Here is a 24923-nt window from a genome sequence, read left to right as displayed (position 1 = left end):
CTTAGTTCACGTAACACAGCCAGAAGAGACAAGCTGCTGTAACGGTCACTGAGTATGCAGTAATACAGAACACCAGAGCCACTCCAGGAAGCACAAAAAGTTGATTTATTATTTCTGACAATTGCATAGTAGCCTTTAATTTATTCCTCGCATCACAAATCTAAAAGACAACTTTGTTCCTCAATTAAAAACATATACTCTGAAAATTAATTAGGTAGTTTTTAAACATTTACTCATTTATAGAATATCTTAAAAATCTTTGCCAAGCAAGAGATTAGCTTTACCTTTACAAATCTCTACATAAAATGACCCAATCAAGGCAACCAAATTTTCTTTTGTTCTACATTTTTAAACACCACTCTTTGTTTCCTTTGAAAGATTTTCATCCATTCATTCAAAAATATTTTGAGGCTCAACTGCCCATTTAAGATAGAATGTGAGATTTTTAGAGGATCTGAACTAAGCATTGTTTTGACTGAACTGAAGCAAGAACTCTATCAGGGTCCTTGTGGGCCTCCCAGTCATGCCCTTCCGCAGATAGGGAATCTCATCTTTGTTGGTCATCACACCTGCTATATCTAGATGTGCCCACTTAGGATGAGTCACAAATTCTTTCAGGAACGCTGCAGCTGTGCATGCTCCTGCAGACCTGAAGAGGACGACAAAAATCACTTTTTAACCCCATGTAAACGTGCACTCAACATTTCATTAAGACCCTCTTCTCGCTAAGCAGCTTCCGTGACCAGAGAGCAAAAGTCAAGTTTATGAGATTAAGAATGTAACCCAAAAACCACTTTCAGAATATTTATTTTCAGACATAGCTTTAAGCAATAAAGGATAAATTCTAGATTCTTCTTCCCCATGGTAATGAATTCACCTATTTTTTCATCTCTTTCCCCTACAATTTGTTTAATATGACTTTTAGCTGTGAAAACATGCAAAATTTTGAGCACGAGATGTAAAATACCTTGAAAATTAAAGACGTTCAAAATTAGTGCCTATGAGCACAGTATCAAAAGGAAATTGGCTACACTTCCTGTGAAAGGGCATAAGATTTAAAGTGGTCATTTTGGTAACCAGTGATTGTAAAAATGTACTTTTTTTTTTTTTTTAAGATTTTATTTATTTATTCAACAGAGATAGAGACAGCCAGTGAGAGAGGGAACACAAGCAGGGGGAGTGGGAGAGGAAGAAGCAGGCGCATAGTGGAGGAGGCTGATGTGGGGCTCGATCCCATCACGCCGGGATCACGCCCTGAGCCGAAGGCAGACGCTTAACCGCTGTGCCACCCAGGCGCCCCGTAAAAATGTACTTTTATAGCTCCTTTTACATACCTATATTTTCCAATGTTATTAACATCAGCAAGTTGGCAATCTACAACTTGTCTTGTATAATGTTCAAAGAGAGGCATCCTCCAGACACGGTCCCCGGTTTCAATGCTGGCCTAAAGAAGAAACAGGTACAATAGTTGGAAGACTGCATGAAGTAGGTCTGGTTAAATTCAGAGCACTGATGTATTCAATACTGGAAAGAAAGACTGTTTTGACCTGCTCCTCTAAAACAGAAAACTATTCAACCAGGTCCAGAATCATTTCAGTTAATGAAAAGATTTACTTAAGAATGATAAAAGAAACGAGGAATGTTATAAAATATCCTACAAATGTGTAGGGCATTTGCCAAAATCATCAATTCTTACAGATCTCAATTTACAATAAGCTGGTATCTGGCAGTACATCGACTTTATGGGACTGATTATGGGGAAACAGCCTTTGTGATGCTTGTCACCTCGGTGTACTAAGGCATACATGTCTGAAACTGCACCACCGAAGACCAGAGCCCAACACAAGGTGACCTTATTCACTCACATAATCATATACACACTCATTCACATTCATCATTTCCTGAATCTCGACAGAGCACCACCAGGTGTTGGGGCTATAAAGAAATTTATTATCCGAGCCATCAGAAGGCCCAGAGGCTGGTAGGAGAAACAGATACACAGACTGTTTGAATACGCTGTGGTCAGGGGCGCCTGGGTGGCTCAGTCGTTAAGCGTCTGCCTTTGGCTCAGGTCATGATCCCACGGTCCTGGGATTGAGCCCCGCATCGGGCTCCTCGCTCAGCGGATAGACTGCTTATCCCTCTCCCACTCCCCCTGCTTGTGTTCCCTCTCTCGCTGTGTCTCTCTCTGTCAAATAAATAAAATCTTAAAAAAAAAAAAAAACACCACCACTGTGGTCAGAGAGAAGACCCCAAAGTGAAAAGTCAGGAAGCAGCAACAGAAGCTGTTATTTGGAGACATGGGTAAACAGCAGCTGAATCAGCTCCAGGGTTGAAAGCAGTTGCCTCTAGGAAAACAAGACTGTAGACTGTTGTAGACTGCTGACTGGTATTTAAATGTTTATGCACACAGAACTTTGATTTTTTTTTTAAAAAAAGCTTAAATTTAAAACAATCAAAACAACAGCACTGTGGGTGCTTAGTAAAGAGGGATACTGAGTTCATGACAGGCCAGAGTCCCCCCTGCCCAGCCTGCACAGTGATGACTGAGCTGACTCCTACAAGGGCTGGGCAGCAAGGGTAAATTTAGGACCGTAAACCAACATCAAGGATGTATTCAAGGACATTTTGGATTTGTCTCCCACTGGCACATAGTAGGTTCCTATTCACTACTTGTTGAAAGAGGGAGGTACCAGAGGGAGCTGTCTCATTACCAAGCAGATACACGGGGTCCGGAGCTCAGGAGAGAGACAGGAGCACATGGCAGAGAGGTGCTAGCTGAAGCCACTGGGCTTCCCCGTGAAGACAGGGGAAAAGAAGAGAATGTGGTCTAGGACTGAACACCCACCAAAGGGGCAGACGAAGGAATAAACTGGCGAAGGAGGCCAAAACAGAAGTCAGTGAAGAAGGGAACTAGAGAGATGATCACAGCTACCAAGAGTGGGGTGTCTCCAAGAGGCTGGGGTTGCAGGCTGCCTCCAGCCAGGCTAGGTAAGGCTGAGTGGGGTGGGCTAAGGAGAGCGCAGGCAGTGGGCGAAGGCATGGGGGAGGGAGTGATGAGAGACTGCTGTTTGCAAGAAGCAGGCTGGCTACGAACACGGGTGTGCAGGAGGCACAGAGCACAGCAGTCGGAGGACGTCCTTATCACCGCCCACGAATGGCTCAGGACAAGCCCTACTTACTCACAACAAGCATTCACTAAAGGTCATCCCTTCCTTGTCAAAGCTGTTCTCATAACGTTTTCTACCTCAGGGAGTCTGCACGATGGCCATGGTTTTGTGAGGCACTTTCACATCATTCTGAGGCCACAGGAAGAGAGGAGAAATATGGTATCATAGCTACCATTTTGGAACATTTACAGAGAACCCAAAGCACATGGAATAGAGTGTACTGTATTTTCAAACCAAAGGCAAATCTACAACATAAAAATCACTTTAACACAGGGATAATAAAACAGTAAAAAATGCTATTCTAGCTAGAAAAATTTAATCATGTCATTTTACTCTCTACCTGTTATTCCTACCTCAAATAGTTTGTTCCACAGCCAGGATGAATTGGTGAAGACTCCAGTGGCACCGGACCCCAAGGCTATGTCCATGGCACCTGTAAGACACAAGCCCTCAGGTCAGCGTTCAGTCTATCCAGGCACTATGGGTTTCTCTGCTGCTCAAACCAAAACTTCAGCCTGTAATTTGAGTTTAATATCTGCTTCATTTACAAAACTAGAGAAGCTTCGGAAATCCTTACTGTATATATTTAGTATCTTCCTAGTTTCTCAACTAGAATTCAACTTCAATTATTAAGGAAAATGTAAAAAAGGAAACAATACCAAATATCATGAACGATCTCATCATCAGCATAACCATTACATGTTTTTAATATATCACCTTTGAAATTTTTTCTAAACTTTTAAAAAACATAATTAAGACCATACTGTTCATGTCCAAGTATGTGTTCTTCCTCTTATGCTTTAAACATTTATTCCTCTTTTAGAAACAAACATCAGAAAGTAGTTTTAATGATTTTAAAAGTCCACTGGGTACAATAGATCATAATTTACTTTCTGTGGGACATTAGGCATCTCTAATTCCTCAATATTTTTTTTTTTACAGATTTTATTTATTTATTTGACAGAGAGACAGCCAGTGAGAGAGGGAACACAAGCAGGGGGAGTGGGAGAGGAAGGAGCAGGCTCCCAGCAGAGGAGCCTGATGTGGGGCTCGATCCCAGGACTCTGGGATCATGCCTGAGCCGAAGGCAGACGCTTAACGACTGCGCTACCCAGGCGCCCCTCTAATTCCTCAATATTTTTAATCACATCTCTAAGTATCTGCTATTAAGATTCTCTGCCCCTTTTTCTTTTTTTTGGAAAAAAGTATTATTATTTTATCATACATATTTGTTTCATCTGCATTTCCTTCTCCAACAAAGGTGCATCCATTGGTTGACTTCTCTTTTTATAGTAATACATATTTTTTAAATATTTTATTTATTTATTTGAGAGAGAGAGAGAGCACGTTTGCGTGCACATGAGAGAGAGCACAAGCAGGGGGGAGGGGGAGAGGGAGAAGCAGACTCTCCGCTGAGCAGGGAGCCCGAGGCGGGGCTCGATCTCAGGACCCTGAGCCAAAGGTAGATACCTAACCAACTGAGTCACCCAGGTGCCCCTACACTAATATATTTTTAAAAATCAAGTTAAAAATCCAGATTTCCAGGTTCTTTGTGGGCACACGTTCCTGAGCACCAACCACAATTAGGTGCTACAGCTCAGTGCCACCTTCTCTGGTTCTAATACCAGCTCCCAGCAGTTTCATGTGTTACTCACCTGGCCCTGGCTGCAAGCTCGGGCAGGGATCATGTCTGATTCCTAAGTATGTGCTTAGGGCCTAGCACACTGCCTGGCACACAGGAGCTCAGTATTCAGCCAAAGGGAAACGCAAACCCCGCTAGCATCCAGTACTGGGACACTCCTGGAACATCAGAGGAGACGCCACAGGAGATGAGGGAAATTTGATAGTTTTCACAAGGTGGGACGTGCTCCCTATGATACAAGGCATGTCCAGGTTGCTCCTTAATCCCTACCTGTGCCTTTGCGTGGTGGCTTTGCATGGACTGCTTGTTAGCATCTTCCCCAAGAAAATGAATCCTTGAAAATACAATTATATACACTGTTTCGCAGACTTCTTTTTTTTTATAATAAACAAAACTTCCCACGTCCTTCCATTTCTTCGCAGTTGGGATTACTGGTTGTAGGACACCCAATGAGTGACCCCTAGACTTGTTATGTTTGTGGGTAAATATTTGCACACATCTCTGATTTAAGAAATACAGCTTAGAGCTGTCGTTTCATTTTGTTTATCTTGGTTAACCCAGAGGCCACGCACATGCCACAATTACGTGGACTCTCCAGGGAAGGGAGTAGCACTTCAGAAACCCATTCCTCTGTGTCATGAGGGCACCGGACTGTACATTTTCCCCAAAACATCACGAGGAAATTACAATAATAGTTAATCATAAAGGATTTCGAACAGTTGACAATTTAAAATAACAAGTAGTGACCCATCTGTAAAACCCTGGGATTCTGCGTGACATCGGGACACCTCGGGTCCGTTTGCTCATTTGTTCCTCAAGTTTTGTTACTCTCTACCTCCCAATTCTCTCTCGAGCCTACCCACGTCTCCCCACCACTACCATCATCCCCTCAAACTGGACTGCAGTAATGTTGTCTTAAAAAACAACAACAGGGGCGCCTGGGTGGCACAGCAGTTATGCGTCTGGCTTCGGCTCAGGACGTGATCCCAGCGTTATAGGATCGAGCCCCACATCAGGCTCCTCCACTATGAGCCTGCTTCTTCCTCTCCCACTCCCCCTGCTTGTGTTCCCTCTCTCGCTGGCTGTCTCTCTGTCGAATAAATAAATAAAATCTTTAAAAACAACAACAACAACAGCAACAACATAAACTTCTGGGAATTTCCAAATATACACAAAGAGAACAGCAAGATAAATGCATAGATACCTGTTAACCGAATCAACAATTACCCACTCCTGGGCAAACCTGTTTCATCCACACCCCCTGCCCAACAGAGCATTTTGAAGCCACCTGCAGACACTGTAACATTCATCCGTAACACACACACTTACGCATCTCCAAGAGTCAACAAGCACACTGCTCACTGGCCTCGCTGGCCTGCCAGTCACCTCGGGCCCTTCTCCAAGGCATTCCGCACACTGCCAGCATGGGCCCTTTCAAGGCACAAACATGATCTTATCGTCCCCATAGCTTCCTGCTGCACTTGGATCGGGACAAACCCCAGTAACACATCAAGGCCAAGCTGGGGGTCTGGTGCCTCCTAGAATGTTGGCCTTGTGCGCCCACCCCAGCCGCACCGTGCTCTTCCCAGTCCCATTCACCGTTACCCCCACATGCCCCAAAGTGAAGGGTGCCCTCCGCTGGGATGCTCTTCCTTCCCTCCTCCACCCAGTGCTGCTTCCTCCTTCAGATCCCAGCTCAAGCAGCAGTTCTCAGCGAGATGCCCGATCCTCAAGTAAGAATGTGATCTCCTCTACTAAAGCAATAAGAAATGACAGATGTAACTATTTTGTAAGATCCCAATGGAGATCAAGGCTCTACAGCTGATTTCATTACATTCTTGAGAAAATGCTCTACTTTCTACATACAGTGACAGAACTGCTACCATCACCAATTTCAGAATTACCAATAGCAGAGGCCTACTTTCCGCATTCTTTTCCAAGGCCCATTGGGAGCCAAAGGTCCTAACTGATCAAGTTACCTGATTGTCATAGTCTCACGGAAACACCAAAGCTCCAAGGAAGGTGCTGACGTCACCACTCTTGTTCCATCCTAAATCACAACCACGCACGAAGAAAATGAAAACAGGCAGCACGACTGAATGGCCATCCCCTGAACACACCACGGCTCCTACAGTCTGTTACAGGCCTGCCTTTTCAAGGATAGTAACACTGGTTTACTGTCTGCCAGGCCCGGGACATCAACCTTTATCATCTCATTTCATCTGCACAGAAACCCCTCCTGTAAGTGAGACGCTACCATACCCTTTTTACAGACGAGACCCTTTGGCCTTCTCCAAAGTCACATGCTACCAAGATGCAAGACAAGTTTTAGAATCAGGTCCTCTATCTGTGGACTTCCTCCCACCATGAACCCGGGGCTGGAAAGGGTTTCTTATCCTCCCTTCTGATCACAGCGATTAGAGCTCAGAAGGGACTCAGTGAGTGTGTGGGGAACTTCAGCCAGGCCAACAGCTGGGCAGTGTAAAGGCTCACCCAGCAGCTTGCTCTTCGTTTCCGGGGGCCAACTCTCCCACCCTCAGACAGGAGGGAAAAAACAGAAACAAAAACAGAGGAGGGCCAGGGCTAGGATTCCTCATTTACCACCCACCTCACCACTGCCCCCCGAACACTGGCCTCAGCACCCCCAGCCTCCACTCACGTTTGCTAAATCCAACAGGGAGGTAGACGAGCACAAAAGTACTGTAACGCTGGCTTAAAAAAGGACTCCCAGCAAATCTACGCACTCTTGTCAGGGCCACATAAAAAGGAAAACATGAACTGATTTCTGCCAAAATAAAGGCTCACAGGAACAGAGGAGGAATTAAAACCAAAGGATAAAAAAAAAAACCCAAATTTTAATCTTAAAAGAGGCAGAGACAGAAACAGAATGAATCCCTGGAAGAGAACTATTGGGACAAAAGACTATGTTTGCCTTTTGCAGCAAAGCAATGCCTGTTGTCATCCCTCTGGGAATGAGTCCATGACTCTACAAACCAGTGGGCTTCTAGCCTTCCTTCAGCCAATGACTGCCATACGCAGGGGCTGAGTTAAAGAGGCCTCCTAAAAACTCCTCCCAAACTCCACCACTCTGCCAGGGTAACACACATGTCCCAGGTCTGATGCCCCGGGGGGGTCAGATAACTTGCCCAAGGCTGAAGGGCTGTAAGTGGCTCAGTGGGAGACAGTGAGTCAGCCTGGACCCTGCGCCGCACCGCCTCTTAAATGAGGACCTTCCCACCCCTCACAATGTTTTTGTTTCTTTATAACATTAAGTACAAAGAGTTCAGAAAACTCAGCTAGCATCAGATACGTTGTGATTAATACAAACAGCTCCTGATTTGGGGATCTATCACTAAGATTTTCAGATCTGATTCAAACAGCAATCATACCACAAAACACCTCTTAGTGTCATTTGCAGGGGTGACTCTGGAGGGGCTGATGTAATTGCTTGTTATTTCTTTTTTTAGAGTTACAGCCTGGAATGTTTTAAAACAACAAACCTAATGTTTAAAACAGTATACAGCTGAAGAAAAATTCCCCTGGTGAAAGATATCTGAATGCAGTGCAGGGAGCCAACTTTCAGCACAATCATGCCTGGAGTTAATGTGCACCCTACGCCAACAAATACGGCTTCCTTCAAACAAAGACAGGAAAAGCGGGCTGTGTGACCTGTGAGGGTGGCCGCGTTGATGATGACCTTTGGGTTAAAGGTGTGGGCGTAACAAAGTGCATCAGCCAGTATAAGCCTCCCCTCGGCATCGGTGTTATCAACCTGCAAAGAGAAGGGTCCAAAAAGCTGCGGTAAGAACACAAGTCAAGATTATCAAAACGAGCTACAGCACTGTTCAACGTAAAAGTGAGAAAAGCTAGTGCGACATTTGTCAGAGCACCACAAACAGACTTATACTTCAATTAGGAACGTATTTAATCGGAAGAGCAAATATAATTTAATAATCCCTGTACCAGAGCTGATGACCACATGCTCATGACTTTGGAAGCAGAAACAAATAGAAATTGTCTGGCCCACTGTACCAAGTATCTAACAGGAAAAAGGAAAATTTCAAGATTTCTGAGAACAAAGAAGCTGAAGAGCTTCGGAAGGCTGCAGTGAAGTGGCAGGCTGGCTCTCCAGACAGGAGAACTCTTGCAACTTCAACAACTTTATAAGGTTTTTTAAAGTAGGCTCTACACCCAGCATGGAGCCCACTGTGGGGCTTAAACTCACGACCCTGAGATCAAGACCTGGGCTGAGATCAAGAGTCCCTTCTTTTAAACAGCGGCCAGGCATAACATGCAGTGTGTGCACATGTGCGGGTGCCCCAGCGGGGGACCTGCAGCCACATCCCCGGGAGGGCAGAGCCCACGACTCAGGACGGTGTGCTCCACCTCAGCACGAAACGGAAGACGTTAATCACGGCCCAGGGTCTATCTCTAGAAAACAGCACACGCTCTTCCTGTTTCGCCGTGCTCTGCAGGGCCTGTGGCAGATCTGTGGTCACCTGTGTGTGTATGGCTTACAGGAGGAACAGTAAGATAGGGGAAATACTTCTACAATTCCCATAAAGAAATACTTCCGATTTTATATGGAAAACTACTTGCAATGAAGACACCGCCCTCCCCTGAATGGAGCCCAGGCTCTGCTTCCATTCAAGGCATGCTTCTGTGGCCACTGGGGGTTCCTCTAGAATCACCAGAATGGGCAGGGCTATGTGTGGCATTCACACACCTGTATGGTCTTCCCGTTCTTGGCTTTGACGACATCCCCAGGCTTGTTGGCCCTACCGCTGGGCATATTTTCACAAAGAGGGGCCAAACCTATTGGAAAAGCATATATGAAGGAAAGTGGAATGTGCTGAGTCCACATTCACCACCCACAACCAAGGCCACTGGTGGGCCATCGGAAGTATACCCCAGACACCATCTTAACCAAGTGACCAAATTTAGCATCACCAAGGACCCAGCTGACATCGTGTGCACCAGCCACAGGAAGTGCAATCACTCAGGCAGTGTTCTAACCAAGGAGTCTAACCTGATTCTATCATGAAGAAACAACCAAATAAATCCAAACTGTGGACCATCACAAGACAAGCCTGAACTCTTCAAAACAGCCAATATCATGAAAGGAAAAAAAAAAAGGGCAGGAAAAAGGTTCTGGATTAAAAAAAATTAGAGACGTGGCAACCACATGCAATGTGTGATCCTTAACTGGCTCTTAGGTCTCAAAAATAAAAACAAGTAAGTGTGTGTGTGTGTGTGTGTGCATATAAAAAATGAACATTTTTGTAGACAACTGGGAAATCTGAATTAGGTGACTGTATCATCCCTGGGAGTGATACTGGTATGGTCATTACACAGTATGTCCTTGTTCTTAGGAGACAGACACATGCTGAAGCATTAGGGAGTGACACGTCATGTCTGCAACTTACTTTTTAAAGTTCCGCAAAACAGGACTAGGATATTGGCGGGGACGGGGGAGGGTGCATGTGAGACAGACCTGGAGTCCAAGTACGCCTTCCCTTGGTAGACCACAACGGACGTGACACTGGGGAAGTCATTAACCGAAGCCTCCCCCCATCCCCACACGCCTCTGAAACATGGCAAACTCCCAGCAGTGTGTCTGGCATCTGGAACTCCACAGAGAGCTGCTGTGGACTGAACCCTTTCTCTGTCTCACGCATTTTCTGTATATCCTGCCACGTAATCAGCCACGACCCCTGTGAGACAATCACTAACTGTGCCGGCAGGGCCCTTTTTACTGAGCATTTGTCACTGGAGTAAATCACAAACTTGGCATTATGTGCCCCTGACTGCTAAATGCTTTTTGCAGAAGTACAAAAAATCAATTCTAGCTACAGCCCGTGACTGCAAAACACATTGAACTCAATCAGTTCAGACAAGACAACACTTAGCTAAAGAGCTTCTACCTGATGAAAACCATTTCTTGACCTTTTCAGGTTAGAGGAAACCATGTCTGCTGTCTGTTCTGCCGCCTGACTGGATTCCAGCACTCTCCGGGACACCCCCCTCTGCCCCCTCACCTATGATGTTAATGGGCAGGTTCAGCTTGGCAGCAGACACGATGGCCGAACAGATCGTGGCTGCTCCTCCCATGTCAGCCCTCATGAGGTCCATATTTGCAGAGGGCTTGATGGAGATGCCACCGCTGTGGGAGAAAAGGACAGCGTGCAACATCAGCGGCAGCAAAGAGGGCCCACATCACTTTCTTAAGAAAGAACATACACACGGAGGCACTGTGTACCTGGCAAATTAAATTCAGATTTCTGAATTGAGAATCTGAGTGATTTCAACATTTTAAGATGATACTGCAAACTTTATAAAAATACAAATGGGTGTCTTAGCTCATTTTATTTCTTTTCGAATTAAACGTAAGCGGTGTCAGTGGAAACGTTATTACATCATGCAATCTGTGCTGCTCAAATCCCATCTCTGTATTTGCTCATTAACTCCTGACACCCACATAGATTTGTCTTTTCAGCAAATTTTATGAATCGATCAACTTATTAAACCTGAGAGTCACAAACTGTTGAGGAAGGAAAGCCAACAAGCTCAGAAGACTAGGAGGATGCCTCTCAAGTGAAGGGACGGACAGACAACAATTCCCTCCGACATCCCTAAGGTGTGATTCATCCTGCTGATGGCAAAATACAACCTGAATCAGGCAGAGAGGCACAAGAAAGATGCTCGCGCAGGGGCGCCTGGGTGGCTCAGTTGGTTTAGCATCTGCCTTTGGCTCGGTCATGATCTCAGGGTCCTGGGATCGAGCCCCACTTCGGACTCCCTGCTGGACGGGGAGCCTGCTTCTCTCTCTCCCACACCCCGCCCCACCCCGCCCCCAGCTTGTGCTCTAACACTCTCAAATAACCTCTTTAAAAAAATGAAAGAACAAAAGACGATCACCCAAAGCCTTAAAGACAGCACTCAAACATGAGTGCTAAGAAGGGTTTCAGTTAGCAAAAACCCAAACTACTTCTCCTGAACAGACTTCTGTAACTACCTAGTGACTTTTCTGCTTCCCGTCTGCAACAGTCCAGCAGCCACTTGCTTCACCGGCTGGGCTGCGGGGCTCTGACTGTGAGTTCTCTCTTGAGACCCGCTGCTGACCTGCCCCAGCGACTCCGGAGACTATTCCCTGCAGAGGTCTGCTGTCCTTAGAGATTAAGTCCTAATTTGCACTCGCCTCGGAAGCACCTGATAATTAGATGGCTGTCAATTACACCCAGAATTAAAGACGATCTACTGGCTCAGAATAAGAAAAGAAACACACTCCAGGTTCAAGAAGTCCAGAGAGAACCCCATGGAGGGGTGGGGGGCGGGGAAGACACCAGTACATGAGGTCGTTCTGTTTGCTCACATCTTCCTCACTCTCCAGTGAGGACTACAGTTCAAAGTAACCGACAAGCACTGCTCACCTTTTAGATCTTTCTCAAATCCACCCATTTCTTTTCTACTGCATCCATCCTGGTGAGGCCACCACCAAGTCATGGGGTGCCTGCCATGGCTCCTACAAACTCAGGTCCCCCTGTATCAGTCTTACCCCCTTCATTTCAGTCCTCACACAACTACTGTTTTTACCAAAATAAAAAATATCTACCTCAACAAACATGATGGTAGGCTTTGTGTGTGTGTGTAAAAAATCGTAAGTGGATTCTAAAATTGATACGTAAATGCAAAGAACACAGTTAAAGTAATTGTGAAAAAGAAGAGCAAAGCGGGAGGACTCATCACTACACGTCAAGACAAGGCTGTACTCGTTAGACACTTGGTCGCAAGGCCCTGGGGGAAAGACAAAGAGGCCAGACTTAGACCCACAATAATGTGGCCAACTGATTAACAATGGTGCAAGGTAGTTCAGTGGAGAAAGGATAGTCTTTTAAACAAACAGTTTTGCAACAAATACACATCTATATGGAAAGAAAAAAAAATGCTTTCCACAGCAAGCACCAAAATTCAAAATGGATCACAGCCTTAAATGCTAAAACTGTAATACTCAGAGAAGAAAACAGAGACTTTCCTTGGCTAGACACCCTTCAGCTACTTCAAATTATTCTTAGAGTAAAGTCCAAAATGCAACTGGGCCCAGAACCACCCACCTCCCCAGCCGCTAAGGGCTTCCTTCCCTGCCACGCTCTGCGGCAGCCTCTCCCGTCTGTCAGCGCCAGGAGTTCCCTCGTCCTTCCCACCTTGCAGCCTCTACCAAGCTCTTCCCTGCCCTACGCCCTGCTCTGCATACCATACCATTCCCATTTTTAGCTGAACCTGTCACTCCTTTGAGGAAGCTTTCTCTAAACCCAAAAACAAAGTCAGGCTTCCTTGATAAAATATTCTCATAGCACAAATTCAAGTACGGATTTAAATTAACCATAAACTTCACACTGAGCATTAATGCTGCATTGAGATTTTAGCCCAAGACGGTATAAAATCATCACAATTAGCAAGACATTTAAAAACAGCATAACTTTCACTCTCTAATTTTTATTTGCTGTCGTGCTTTACGATAGACACTAAAGTCTTATGTCTATGATAGCATACGGATGTAACTTAAAAATCAATATGCATATTGTGGATAATGTGAGTCTGAACCTTTTAGTGATGGGCTACAGAATGACTGTTTGGAGACCGAGGCTTCAAAGGAGAGAAGGTGGACCTCTGGGCGGAAGAGAGAGGAGGCTAACATAAGGAGGACCCCACTGGCGGCCAGCTCTGCCCGGGCTGGGTCTCACGGCACCTGGAAGCATTCCTGTGGGGGCTGCACTCATTCACATTTCAGACAGCATCTGAATGGGTGCGCACAGGTACTGGAGACACCCAGATTTTAAGGCTCTATAGGACCATTTTCTGAAGTAGTTTCCATGAGTCCCATGAGAAATAAATTCCCTCCAAAAGGAAGCCTAGAAAATGCTATGTTCCATGCCCTGAGAAGTCCTGTAGTTAAAAAAAAAAAAAAAAAACAGAACAAAAATCTCATGTGTTTTATCTACCCTAGTTTTTGGCCAAGTAATCCTTCTTAACCCACATGCTTAATTAGCAGCCAATGCCTCCCACGGGAAATATGAACCTACACCATCTCCTCCACCTCAGCTTCTCCTTGCGTGAAATAGCCAGACAGTTCCCAAGTCTAAGGAATACTTACGGTTTAATAAGATTAACGCGAGCTGGGCTGGTCAGCTAAAGAAAGTAATTGGAAGCAAGCAAAGGGGCGATGGCATGATCCAAACAGCTGCATCCCCGTTATCCTCACGAGGGAGCCTTAATACCCACCCAGGAAAATCAAAGTGTACAGTGGGAAGATCTCAGGTCATTTTAAAGACAGAACCTGAGTTTGACTTCCAACCCTGCGTGTGAGTTACGGGGCTCTAAGCAAATTACTTCACCTCTCCAAGCCATGCTTTCCTGACCTGTAGAAGGTCTGCCTAACTCCTAGGAGTAAGATCAAGGACAACACATGTCAGATGCCTAGCGGAGTCTCTGACACACAATGAGCAGCTTATAATGGCAGCTTAATACATTTAAAGTTATCATATAAGATTGGACCAAACACCACGCTTCTGAAGCAAACTTTACAGAAACGATACGAGTACACACAAAGCATTCACCAAACTACAAAGCACAGGTGTGAAGAGGTACCTGTCAAAGGTAATTCCCTTCCCAACGAACACCAGGGGTGCCTCGCTTGCATTGGGGCTGCCTCTGTAGTGAATTTCCAAGAAGACTGGAGGCTCCTCAGATCCTTTGGCCACACTTAGGAATGATCCCATTTCCTGTTCCTCAATCCAAGATTTGGGTCTACAGAGCAGAAAAGGAGAAAAGTCAATATGGCTGGTTATCTCTATTTCAAAATAACTTAGAAAATACTTACCCGTGTGTCAAACTCTTAAAACGTGTACATGTGTTAATGCTTCAATTATCACATCCTACTTGCTCTCTGTATATTCTTAGGCCACTTGATTCTGAGCCTGTTTCCTCATCTATAAAACGAGGTCAGGGTGCCTGGGTGGCTCAGTCGGTTAAGCGTCTGCCTTCAGCTCAGGTCATGATCCCAGGGTCCTGGGATCAACCCCGCATCTTGCTCCCAGCTCAGTGGGGAGCCTGCTTCTCCTGTTCCCCCCTGCTCGAGCTCTCTCTTGCTAAATCCCTCTAATAAATAAATAAAATCTTAAAAAAAAAAAAAAAAAGGTCAATGATGATACGTCTGTGAAAAGACGAGCTCCAGAATTACTAAGAGAATTCACCCACAGTGCACAACACAACATCAGGGAACAGGACAGAGTCAGGAAGTACTTATTACTTGACTTGTTCCCCCTAATCTACTGATCTCTACCTGAAGTTTTCACGTAAGATAAAGAGACCATAAAGAATGCTTAAAAGCAGTTATGGGGTGCAGTGCTTTATGTTTTGTATTTCTAAAAATGACCCAAAAACCAACCAATAAAAACAAAAAACAAAGAAAACAAAAACCCCGACAAAGCTACTCTCCAATGACTGGACTAAAGTATCACAATTCTTTGCTTTTTTAGAATTGCTGGAATTTGACCTTTTCAATGTTGTCACACAATTTCTCACAGTTTCAGCTGCAGTCTGAGATGTCTGCCTGAAGCGGGAAAACCAGTAATTACTTAACAAACACGGCATCGCCAGGGGGTGATCCAATGGGAACAGTCTGTAATGCCAACCAGAAAACAGACGCCATATCGCTATTCCTGGCAGGTGAGGGTTACAAAGGTCTTTGTCTTGAATTCTGGCCACAGCAACTAGGCCAGGAGAGAAATCCTACATTCCAAGAGGGAAAGCAGAAAAAACCTCATCCAAGGAGTGCTCCTCCTACACTTGTCTATCCGTTCGTTGTAACTATTAAACTCAGGTTTTGCCATGGGGAGATGGCCACCAGACTTCAGAGGAAAAAGAACATAAAAACAGAAGGGATGACAATGAAAACACCACTTCAAAAGCAGCAAGACTGTATAATGTGGATATTTTTAACCACAAACTCAGTACTTGATGCTTTATGAAAACCCTGACCTTCTCGAAGTCCCGTCTGTAGTTCTCTGACTTCTAGCCATCTACACTACAGCAGGTTTGGTGCGGCTGTCTCAGTTTAATGGGTTAAACCCTGCCTGCCTGACCCGCCTCATCTCTGGCTGAACCTTCCCGTGGCTGGCTCACAAGCCCTGGAAGTTTCCCAAGGAGCCACCGCACATGCGCTTCTGCACCTGAAATGCCCTGCCCACTCTCTCTCCATCTGCTAACTTCTATGCCATCTTCTAGACTCTGCTTAGGCACCATTTTCATTGGCAAGCCTTTCTGGCTCTTCCAGAACCCTCCTCGACTAGGCTCCTCTGCGTACGCCTTCTCCCTGCCTATTCCTGCCTATAAGCTCCTCGCTTCTTTGAGGGCAAAGACCACCACCCTGGACCTTTGTATGCCAAATTCCCAGGCACGCACAGGAGGCACCCTCATGGGTGTGTGACCCCACAGCCACTCTTTGTTGACACAACGTAGCTCTGGTGTCTCCTCAAATAAAACAAGAAATAGTCTTTGCCAAGATACCTTTATAGATACTAAAGCTTACCACAGATTAAATACATGCCAGCCATTCCAAAAATGTCATCAAGCTCTAAGCCCTATGTTTTCTATAGGTTACACCTTTTTATTCACTCTGTCTAGACCACAGGGATTTTCCTGAGAAATGTGAACTGTAGTCACAATTAAGCACTGAAGAAGTCTTTTAAGTGCAAGCTCCCTTGAGATACAACATTGGAAGTAAAGAATTATTTAAGTAAAGCAAATACCTGTTGATTCATTTTAGTCCTAAATCCCCCAATGCTCAGACCTGGTTTGCTTAAAGGGTTATGGGGAGATTGTAGGAAGATAAAGGAACTCGAGGGGCGGGCATTTACGTCTCGCAGCCCAGCTGCTGACGAGCACTCAGGCCTGCCCGGGAACACCAGCTCTGGTACCGAATCTGGGAATCCACAAGGCACAGATTCTCATTTCATACCAACTTAGGGATACTGTGCTCTTTACTTTTGTCAAAAAAAGAAAAGACAGAGCTCACCCAAAGGAAACATAATATACAAATTCTTCAACAAATAAAACAAAGTTACCATTTGATCCAACAATTCGACTCCTAGGTACAGACCCAAAACATACACACTAACACTCACAGCCTCATTACTCATGGTATCCAAAAGGGAGAAACAACCCAATGTCCACCAACTGATGGCGGGGGGGGGGGGGGGCGGAGGTGACGAGACAGAAATGAAGAGTGCCTGCTAATGGGGACAAGGTTCTCTTTGGGGTAATGAAACTATTCTAAAATTTATTAAGGTAATGGTAGCACAACTCTGGAATATAGTAAAAATCTAAAAACGACCCACTTTACATGGTATTTACATTGTATGCTATGTGAATTGTATTTCAAGAAAACTGTTACGAACACACAGTTATGTAGCGTAAAGTCAGGGTGCTGCTCAAAGGCATGACAAGAACCTCAAATTGAGCCCTTGTCCCAGCTTGTCTGCGGCTGCCAGTGCGTCATCTTGTCTCCTGAGGGCGCTGGACGTTTAGGATCTCCAAGGCTCCTGCCCGTAAAACCCTGAGTCTGTGACACGAGCCTGCATTACCTGATGTGGACTTCTGTTTTACCACTAGCACTTCGGAGATTCTTCTCAATAATTCTGGCAAATTTGGTTGGCGTCATCTCATTGGCTGGAGTCTCCATCAAGTGGCGTGCCAAGTTCTGCCCAGAAGCAAAGAGGACGCCCTTCTGCCAGGCCTCCTGGTCCCCACTGGTGAAAGAAAACACAAGGTCACTGTCAGACAACCTCTCAAGATACTGTGTTGCAGCTAGAAGGGCTCTTACCCTATAAAAAGGGGGAAGACCCCAAGTGCAAAATGGACACATGGGACCTGGATCATTCTCTGCCCTGACCCAGGGCAGCAGGCACAAAGAGCTAGAAAACAAGGCCCTGGCTGAGCCGAGTTAGAGGAGGGAAGCACTTCACATTTCACGTGCATGAAAAAGAGGTGGGCTGATGGGTCTCTGAAGCCCTAACTCTCACACACAAACCGATGGAAGAGGTTTCCATCTTTCCAAAGGCCCGTGTGCAGCAGGAATGATGCAGCCCCAGGTGCTCGCTGTGGAGCGGGCACACTGCAACAGTCCTGATATGAAAGTGAAGGCCTTTCTGCCTTCTTTTTGCCCGGGTCAGGGCTCTGAACGCCAAGTGCACCAAAGGGCAAGGAGCAGCTTTAAAAGAAAAGATACTGTCATGTGTGTCATGATCTCGGCTCTTCTTATGCACAACAGGAACTAATACACGTGGCACAGAGATGGGGGATGTGCCATGTGCCACGCACTTGACGGTGTCTGTTGATCACCATAAAAGCCCTAGGACATTGGCATGACAGCTCTACTGAACAAATGAAGGAAGTGAAACAGAGATTCTGGTCACTTCGCTGAGGGTACTCAGCCAGCAAGTGAGGCAGCCAGGACTCAAAGCCAGGCTGACTGGTCACTGAGCTCTCATTCCAAACCACTCCCTCATAGCTGCCAAGCCCGGGGCTGTCCTCACAGCACCATCTCCTGAAGGTCTCACCTTGGTCTACCCCTGACGGCAGCGGCTTCATCTCCTAGAACCCAGGAGAGATAGGGTGCCATGCAGTAGGTACTCAGTAAGCTGGCTGAAAAATGACTGTCCCCACTAGACCGAGGGCAAGGACCGCAGCCCTTTATCTGTGTATCCCGGCATTTAACACTGCCAGCACATACTGGCTAAATGGATATTATTTGTATCAACACTTGCTGGGACCTGTCTGTCACCTCATTCCCTCTTCTTCAGAGATCCAACGTGGTTTGGCTTCCTAGAAACCAGCAAGCACGAAGGGGCCTAGGAAGCCATGGGCTGAAACATGCACCTGGTGAAAGCCAGGAGCAAGACGTGGGGACAGTTACCACACTTGTAAAACGGCTGAGGTGATGGGGGAGGTCCCAGACAGTGTGGCATGCCCACACTGAGAAGCGGGCAGCTCATATCCAGAGGCCCCACTATCTGAACGTCAGGAAACGCAACTCCGATCTTGGTTTTGTTCCATCACCTTCCATGGAGCTTCGCCGATACGATGACCTTCTTCTTCTGCTTTAGGTCATCATACTCATAGAGACCGAGCACCGCTCCTTCCGCAGCCGCCTGCGCATCTCCACAGGGGTCCACCTCCACGGAAGAGATTTCCAGGTCTTGAACCTGCCTGCACCCCGCTTCAAAAGGACAGAGAAAAACCAAAAAAATGGAGTCAGTCAGAGGCAACCCAGTAGTGGAAGGCAGAGGCATGGCTGTGGACTGAGAAAACAAGAGGTCTGGGGTCCAAATCCCAGCTGACACTTGACCTTTCTGAGCCTCCTTCTGCAAAGTGAGGATGTGTCCACGCCCGACAGGTAGTGGGAGGACAGACTCACAGATAAAAGGGCTGGCCCAGCTCCTGGTGGAGTGAGCCCTCAGAAGTCACGGCTTTACTCTATGACTTCTGAAACACGAGAATTTCCTGACGAAGCTTTCCAGTCACCAAGAGCTTGCAAGATTAAAAATGGCAGAGGAATGATGACACTGAAATTACATCCAAAGAACTGAGTAAAGTCCATTGGTAACACAGCGTTTTATGAAGATCAGGTCAGCAAAAAGTCCCAAATAAAAGTTACGAACGAAACACTCAACATGACCTTTGAAAGTGGATTTAACAAGCAGAGACGATATCCACAGGGCCGAAGATCAAGCAAGCTAATTATCACCGCCTCAGCAAGGTCTCTCAGAGCATCTTTGACCGCAGTCTCTGTGGTAAAGGCCTCACTCTGCCGCTCAGCAGGGACTCAGTAGCACCTACCTCAACTTGTAAACCACGCACGTGACAAAAGGGGACAGACTCCTACCTTCGGTAACTATTATGAAACAAGCACCCCACACTTTGCATCCATTTTCTCTAATTGTAAGTAAGAGGATCCCACATCATTTAAAAGCCAGGCCACACCCGGTTTGTCTTACAAAAAGGAAAAAACCCACCATAACTTTCTGGTAAAATAAAGCTCTAAGGTCAACACTGCATGAGGGAACAAGTAAATGGTCGTGAAACCCCCAAACACAAGCTATGGCAATATCAAAACTAAAATTCCAGAAGCTAGCCTTCTGTACCCACGTATGGCCAGGCATACCGTGTAAGGGAAACTGAGCATTTGCTCAGATGAGTCTTTTCTCTGTGAACGTGGTGGGGCGTGGTGATGGTTACGAGGACCAAGCGATCGGAAAGAGACAGTCTTAAACAGGACATCCTCAAGACTCCCCATCAACCTTAAATTTCAAAAGTCCAATCACCTGCAATAGCGGCTCTGATGTTTTCTTTGCCTTCGTGCCAGTTCTCCTGGTCATCGACTCCAGCTGCCTTTCTGCCGAGGCCAACCACCACCACGCTGGGGAAGTCCTGTTCAGCACATGCACAAAATCGACCACTTCAGGTCTTTGAAACATCCATTTGCAGAGGGGAAGGGTTCGTGAGTTCCCACACAATTACCTTCACCTCCGCACAGGAACCTCACCGTGAAATTTGGTTGTTTTGTTTTACCCTGTATCTTAGTAAAATTGTATCACTTGTGTGTTTAAAAGGTAGAGTGAAGATAATCTTGTAAATAATTCTATGGAAGCCTGTGCCACAACTCTGGAAACTGAACAAAGAAAGCCTACAGCCTGCGATACAGTGCTTCTTACCAGTGAATTACCTCTTTACAACCATAAGTAGTACGTATGGCTTAACACAGGGATAGAAGCATACATACAATCAGATACAAAATTTTCTGCCCCACTGTGCGGCCATAGTACTTGGCACTCAGGAGGGGGGCTCACTGAGGCTCTGCAAATAAAGCTCAGCTTCATCTCATACCTCATGTAGACCATAAAAGGTTCGGGTTTTGCCTGCCTTCAGAGGAGGTCCAGATCTAAAACGAGAGGAAGTATTTGTTTTAAAAACTAAATTAGTTGTCTCTGCTCCTTTGGCAAGTGACATATACACACCTTTCGCATTATTACAATACTTTGCTGCTTCTGTGAATTTGCTGCGTTTATCAAGATACAGAATTCTCTCACGCCCGATTTTTCAGATGCAGCACTTCTAAGTCTAACTCAAAAATCATTTAGCAAACTCCCACACTGGATTTAGTACATATTTATTTGAAAACAACTACAGAGAGCAACGCCTTGGCTGGGTGATGTGTGGCTACAGACAGGGTGCTGAGCACTGGATGAAGGCTGCCTCGACTCTCCCATCTTCCGTAAGGGCCGACCTGACTGCAGCGTTCAGCCCGGAGGCTGTTGGGGGTGCGTGGGGAGGGGGGGTTCTGTACAGATGGGATATTGGGCAAGTTCCAAACAAAGCAGGTGGCAAAGAATAATTATAGCCAGAGGACTGGATGGCCTGGTGCCGCAGCTGATAGTTATCTGTCAGGAAGGCCAGGCTGTCCTGTACTCTAACAGTGGATTTCGGATTAATGAATTAATCACAGCACTTGAGAAGGCAGTCTAGGTGAAGGACTGGGAATTGAGAAGGGATGCAAATTCTATTACCCTGGGATTAGACAATTACATAATTATTATACTACGTTCCAACAGGTTATCTATAATTCAAATAATATGTACTTGCAGTGGCTTTATGCTGACACATCTCTTTCTGCCAAACGTGGCCTGCAGCTCAGAAGGAGATGGAAACTCCCATGTTTCTGCACCACCTCTAAATCATAGCTAATCTGAGGGCTCCCAAGCGCAGGCCCCACCCAGATCCGCTGAATTAGAATCTGCAGTCTAACTATACCCTCAGGTGATTTTGAGACTTTGAAACTCAAGGCACACCAAGAAAGGAGCTGCACCCATAAGCTGTTTTGAACTAGTCCAGGGACAGGCTGTCCCCCATAAATGAAGGGACATTAGAGGAGGCAGACAGGCTGGTGGGAAGGCAGGCGGGCAGGATGAGGGTAGGCTGAGGAAATCTGGTACTTTCCAGATCTTTCTGGGTCAGTCTCTCACAATATGTTTCTGATTTGAAGTGGCCTGACTTCCCAGAATTGTAGACTCACCCCTACCGAAAGGAAAAGTGCCAAAGTGCATTCCAGGGGCAAATACTTTCACTTCCACTGAGAAGACACTGGCCAACTTACTTCCATTCATTTTTATCTACTAACAGTAAAGCATAAAAAGAAATTCTCTTTCAGTTTCAGGGCATTTTAAAAACTGGAACCCATAGGTGAATACTTACATGTTCAAAATTTCTCTCAATTTTCCAGATACCAATTTATCGAAATTCTCTCCTGCACTCGTGAACTGTGGCACATCATCTTCTTTGTCTTTGGTATAGATTCCTAAAACAAGACCCTGAGAAAGAACAAGTGAAAAGAAAAATGTGAATAATTAGAATAGATCCCCTGGGGAACTCAGAGTTCCCCACGTTCCAGAAGAAGCAAACAATTCCACCCAAACTGTGTTCCCCTCAAGGACAAAACCAAAAAAAAAAAAAAAAAAAAAAAAAAAAAGCAGGTGCTGGGCAGTCACCTACACTCACATCCTGCCTAAATGTTTCAAATTCCTGCCAAAGCAAGACTGCAGGTACGACCTGCCCTGTGTCTTCACGGTCCCTCCCAAGAAAGGGCTTTCATAACATAAAGGGTTTCCTTTACTTCCAAATAAAGAAGGGCAGAAAGATGTTTTAAGAAAACAAATCCGTTTTTAACCAAATTAGACCTCAAAGGGATTCGGAACATGCCACCCCAAAATATGCCACTCGGACACATTGATTATTTTGAGCTAAAGGCACATGAGAAACAGCAAGTGCAGAAGGGCTGACATCCCACTTTCTACCTAAAAGCAGGGCAAAAAATTTCCTGTAAGAAAGGTGTTCTCCCCGTACTAAGAAGAGAACATTCTTATCCCCAGAGACTGGGAGTCAGCACCAAAATGGACCCACACAAACAAACCTAGTAAAATAACCCTTATCTTCCACTGATTCCCCCCCCATATACTTCCCAGTCACTGTCACACAATTTCCTGCCCCAGCCCAACCCCCTCTGTCTTGTTCACATCCCCACAATTGCTCGTTCTCTGTTTAAAAAGGTACATGAGCTGTTAGGCCTCAAGGTTTACGGGTCTTCATTCTCCTTTCGAAGATTCTCATGTACATGTAAAAATACCAAATAAATTTTGTACACTTTTCCCTGTTAACCTGTCATATATCCGTTTAATTCCCAGGTCCAGCCACAGAATCCAGCAGAGTAGAGGGAAGTTTTACCTTACCCACAATCTTCAGGTAATGTGGGACGCTACCACAGTAAAGCCAATGGCTGCACTTGGCAATATAAAGACACACTCTGGCAAGACATAGGCTGAAAGAAGAAGGATGCATCCTCACAGAGAGGCAGCAGGGGCAGGAGCCGAGCCCTGTGCCCAGCACCTAGCAGCTTACCCTGTCACGCCTCAAACAACTGAAGGAAGGAAGTAAACCTGGGAACCACTATTTGTCTTTGCATGGCAATTTTTGACTTTAAAATGATTTCTGCCTTACAGCAACTCTGTGAGTTGGAAAGAACATGTACTCTCATTCCCACAGACCAAGAGACAGAAACCTGGTCTGACCTACCAGCCCATGTGCAACAGAACTGAGCAAGAATGCCAATTACTACCTCTGACAATCCTACATCTTTCCCACAAAATCATACTGGTACTTGGAGCGTCCTTTATCTTCTTCATCAAAAAAATTTTAAAAAATACGCTTCCTTGTAATTTTTCCAGATTCTAATTTTCCTGAGACTGCCCACTGCCCAGAATTCAGTGGAACCAAGTGGGGAACTGAGGACACAGGACCAGCTGTCACCTGGGAAGGATGTTGTACAGTACTGGAAAGAACACAGGACAAGGCATCTGGTTCCTCTGCCACCCGTGTTACAACTGGAGGCCTGAACTCAAGCCCTATCTAGAATATTCCTTGCCAGGGCCATTTTTTTCTGGTCCTTAAGTATGATTCCCAAGCTTGTGCTCCTTCCACCGAACCAGTGCCCTTTCCAGATCCTCCACATCCCAATAGTGACCTTCGTAATTTTTTTGAGCTCAATTAGATGGAAAAGGCTTTTCTCCTGCAAGACGCTCTCCTTTTAATTTCACGACGATATGGGTCCCCATGCAAAGCCCTTTTCCCCAGAGAGACGCTATTTTTCCTCTAGAAACTCTTTCAGGCAATTAATTTAGTCCCGGAGGACCTGTTGTCCTGGCCTTCCACTTCAGGGGGGGATGGGTGGGGGAGTGGAGCCCGAGATCCGCCGCCTCTGGGACATTAGAGGACGCTGCACCTCACCAAACGCGGGCTCCGTCCTAGCTACGATGGCAACACCATCGGCACTGTCCTTTCCTGGGGCACAGCGCGGACTAACAAAACAAGGGCTCGGGACACGGCACAGAGTGCGAGCTCAGGCCACAGCTATCACCCTCTCTGCCGGAGTTCGGAACCTAGCACTCGCCAAGCAAAAGATGGAAGAATGGACACCTTCGGCAAACAGCTCGGGGGATGGGGAGCCCAACGCCACCTGCCCCTGCCAAAGCCCAGCTCGGCAAAGCCAGGGAACTTTTGAGCCGGGTTTTGCAACTTGGTGCAGAAGCTGGGACACCACGGTCTCGACCCGCCCCGAAGCTCTGGTCGCCCAGAGCGGGACTCCCGTGACGGCATCTCACCTTCGTCATGTCTGCGGCGGCGAGACCCCGTGCCCAGAAACGCTTCACGCCCAGACGTCGGACGACGACTCGCCCGGCAGCCGGAAGGGGCAGCAAGAACATCTTCCCGGCTCGGCCCCAGCGCCGCCCTCCAGAGAGCACGTGGCGTTTCGGGGGGACGGGCGCCTGCCCCGGGGTGGGGCTTTCGGGGGCAGCGTGCGCGCGCTCAGGGGGCGGGGCAAAGGTCCAGGGAGAGCGCCGAGCGGGCATCGGGGGCGTGGCGGGAGGCTGCCAGGGGCGTGGCGGGAGGTCAACAGGGGCGTGGCTTTTGGGTGCGGACCTGCTTGCCCGCGGACAAGCTTGGGC

The 24923-nt window shown here is 46.3% G+C and overlaps 1 protein-coding gene across 1 annotated transcript; it reads right to left on the bottom strand.

The window, feature by feature from the left end:
• Positions 1 to 82: 82 nt before the first annotated feature.
• LAP3 (leucine aminopeptidase 3) lies at positions 83 to 24822 on the bottom strand. The gene is made up of 13 exons (XM_026514489.4): positions 24579 to 24822; positions 22120 to 22235; positions 20755 to 20809; positions 20193 to 20298; positions 18928 to 19087; positions 17454 to 17618; positions 14458 to 14616; positions 10851 to 10975; positions 9539 to 9627; positions 8482 to 8584; positions 3524 to 3603; positions 1335 to 1444; positions 83 to 649 (listed from the first exon to the last, which is right to left on the bottom strand). Exons 1-13 carry the CDS (start codon positions 24678 to 24680, stop codon positions 460 to 462), a joined length of 1560 nt encoding a protein of 519 aa, XP_026370274.1. The 5' UTR covers positions 24681 to 24822; the 3' UTR covers positions 83 to 459.
• Between the last annotated feature and the right edge of the window lie 101 nt (positions 24823 to 24923).

The sequence above is a fragment of the Ursus arctos genome, unplaced genomic scaffold (genome assembly GCF_023065955.2).
Source record: "Ursus arctos isolate Adak ecotype North America unplaced genomic scaffold, UrsArc2.0 scaffold_9, whole genome shotgun sequence".
In the NCBI taxonomy this organism is placed as follows: domain Eukaryota; kingdom Metazoa; phylum Chordata; class Mammalia; order Carnivora; family Ursidae; genus Ursus; species Ursus arctos.
Note: the sequence above shows the minus strand (reverse complement) of the source record. Positions and strands in the feature narration are given on the sequence as shown.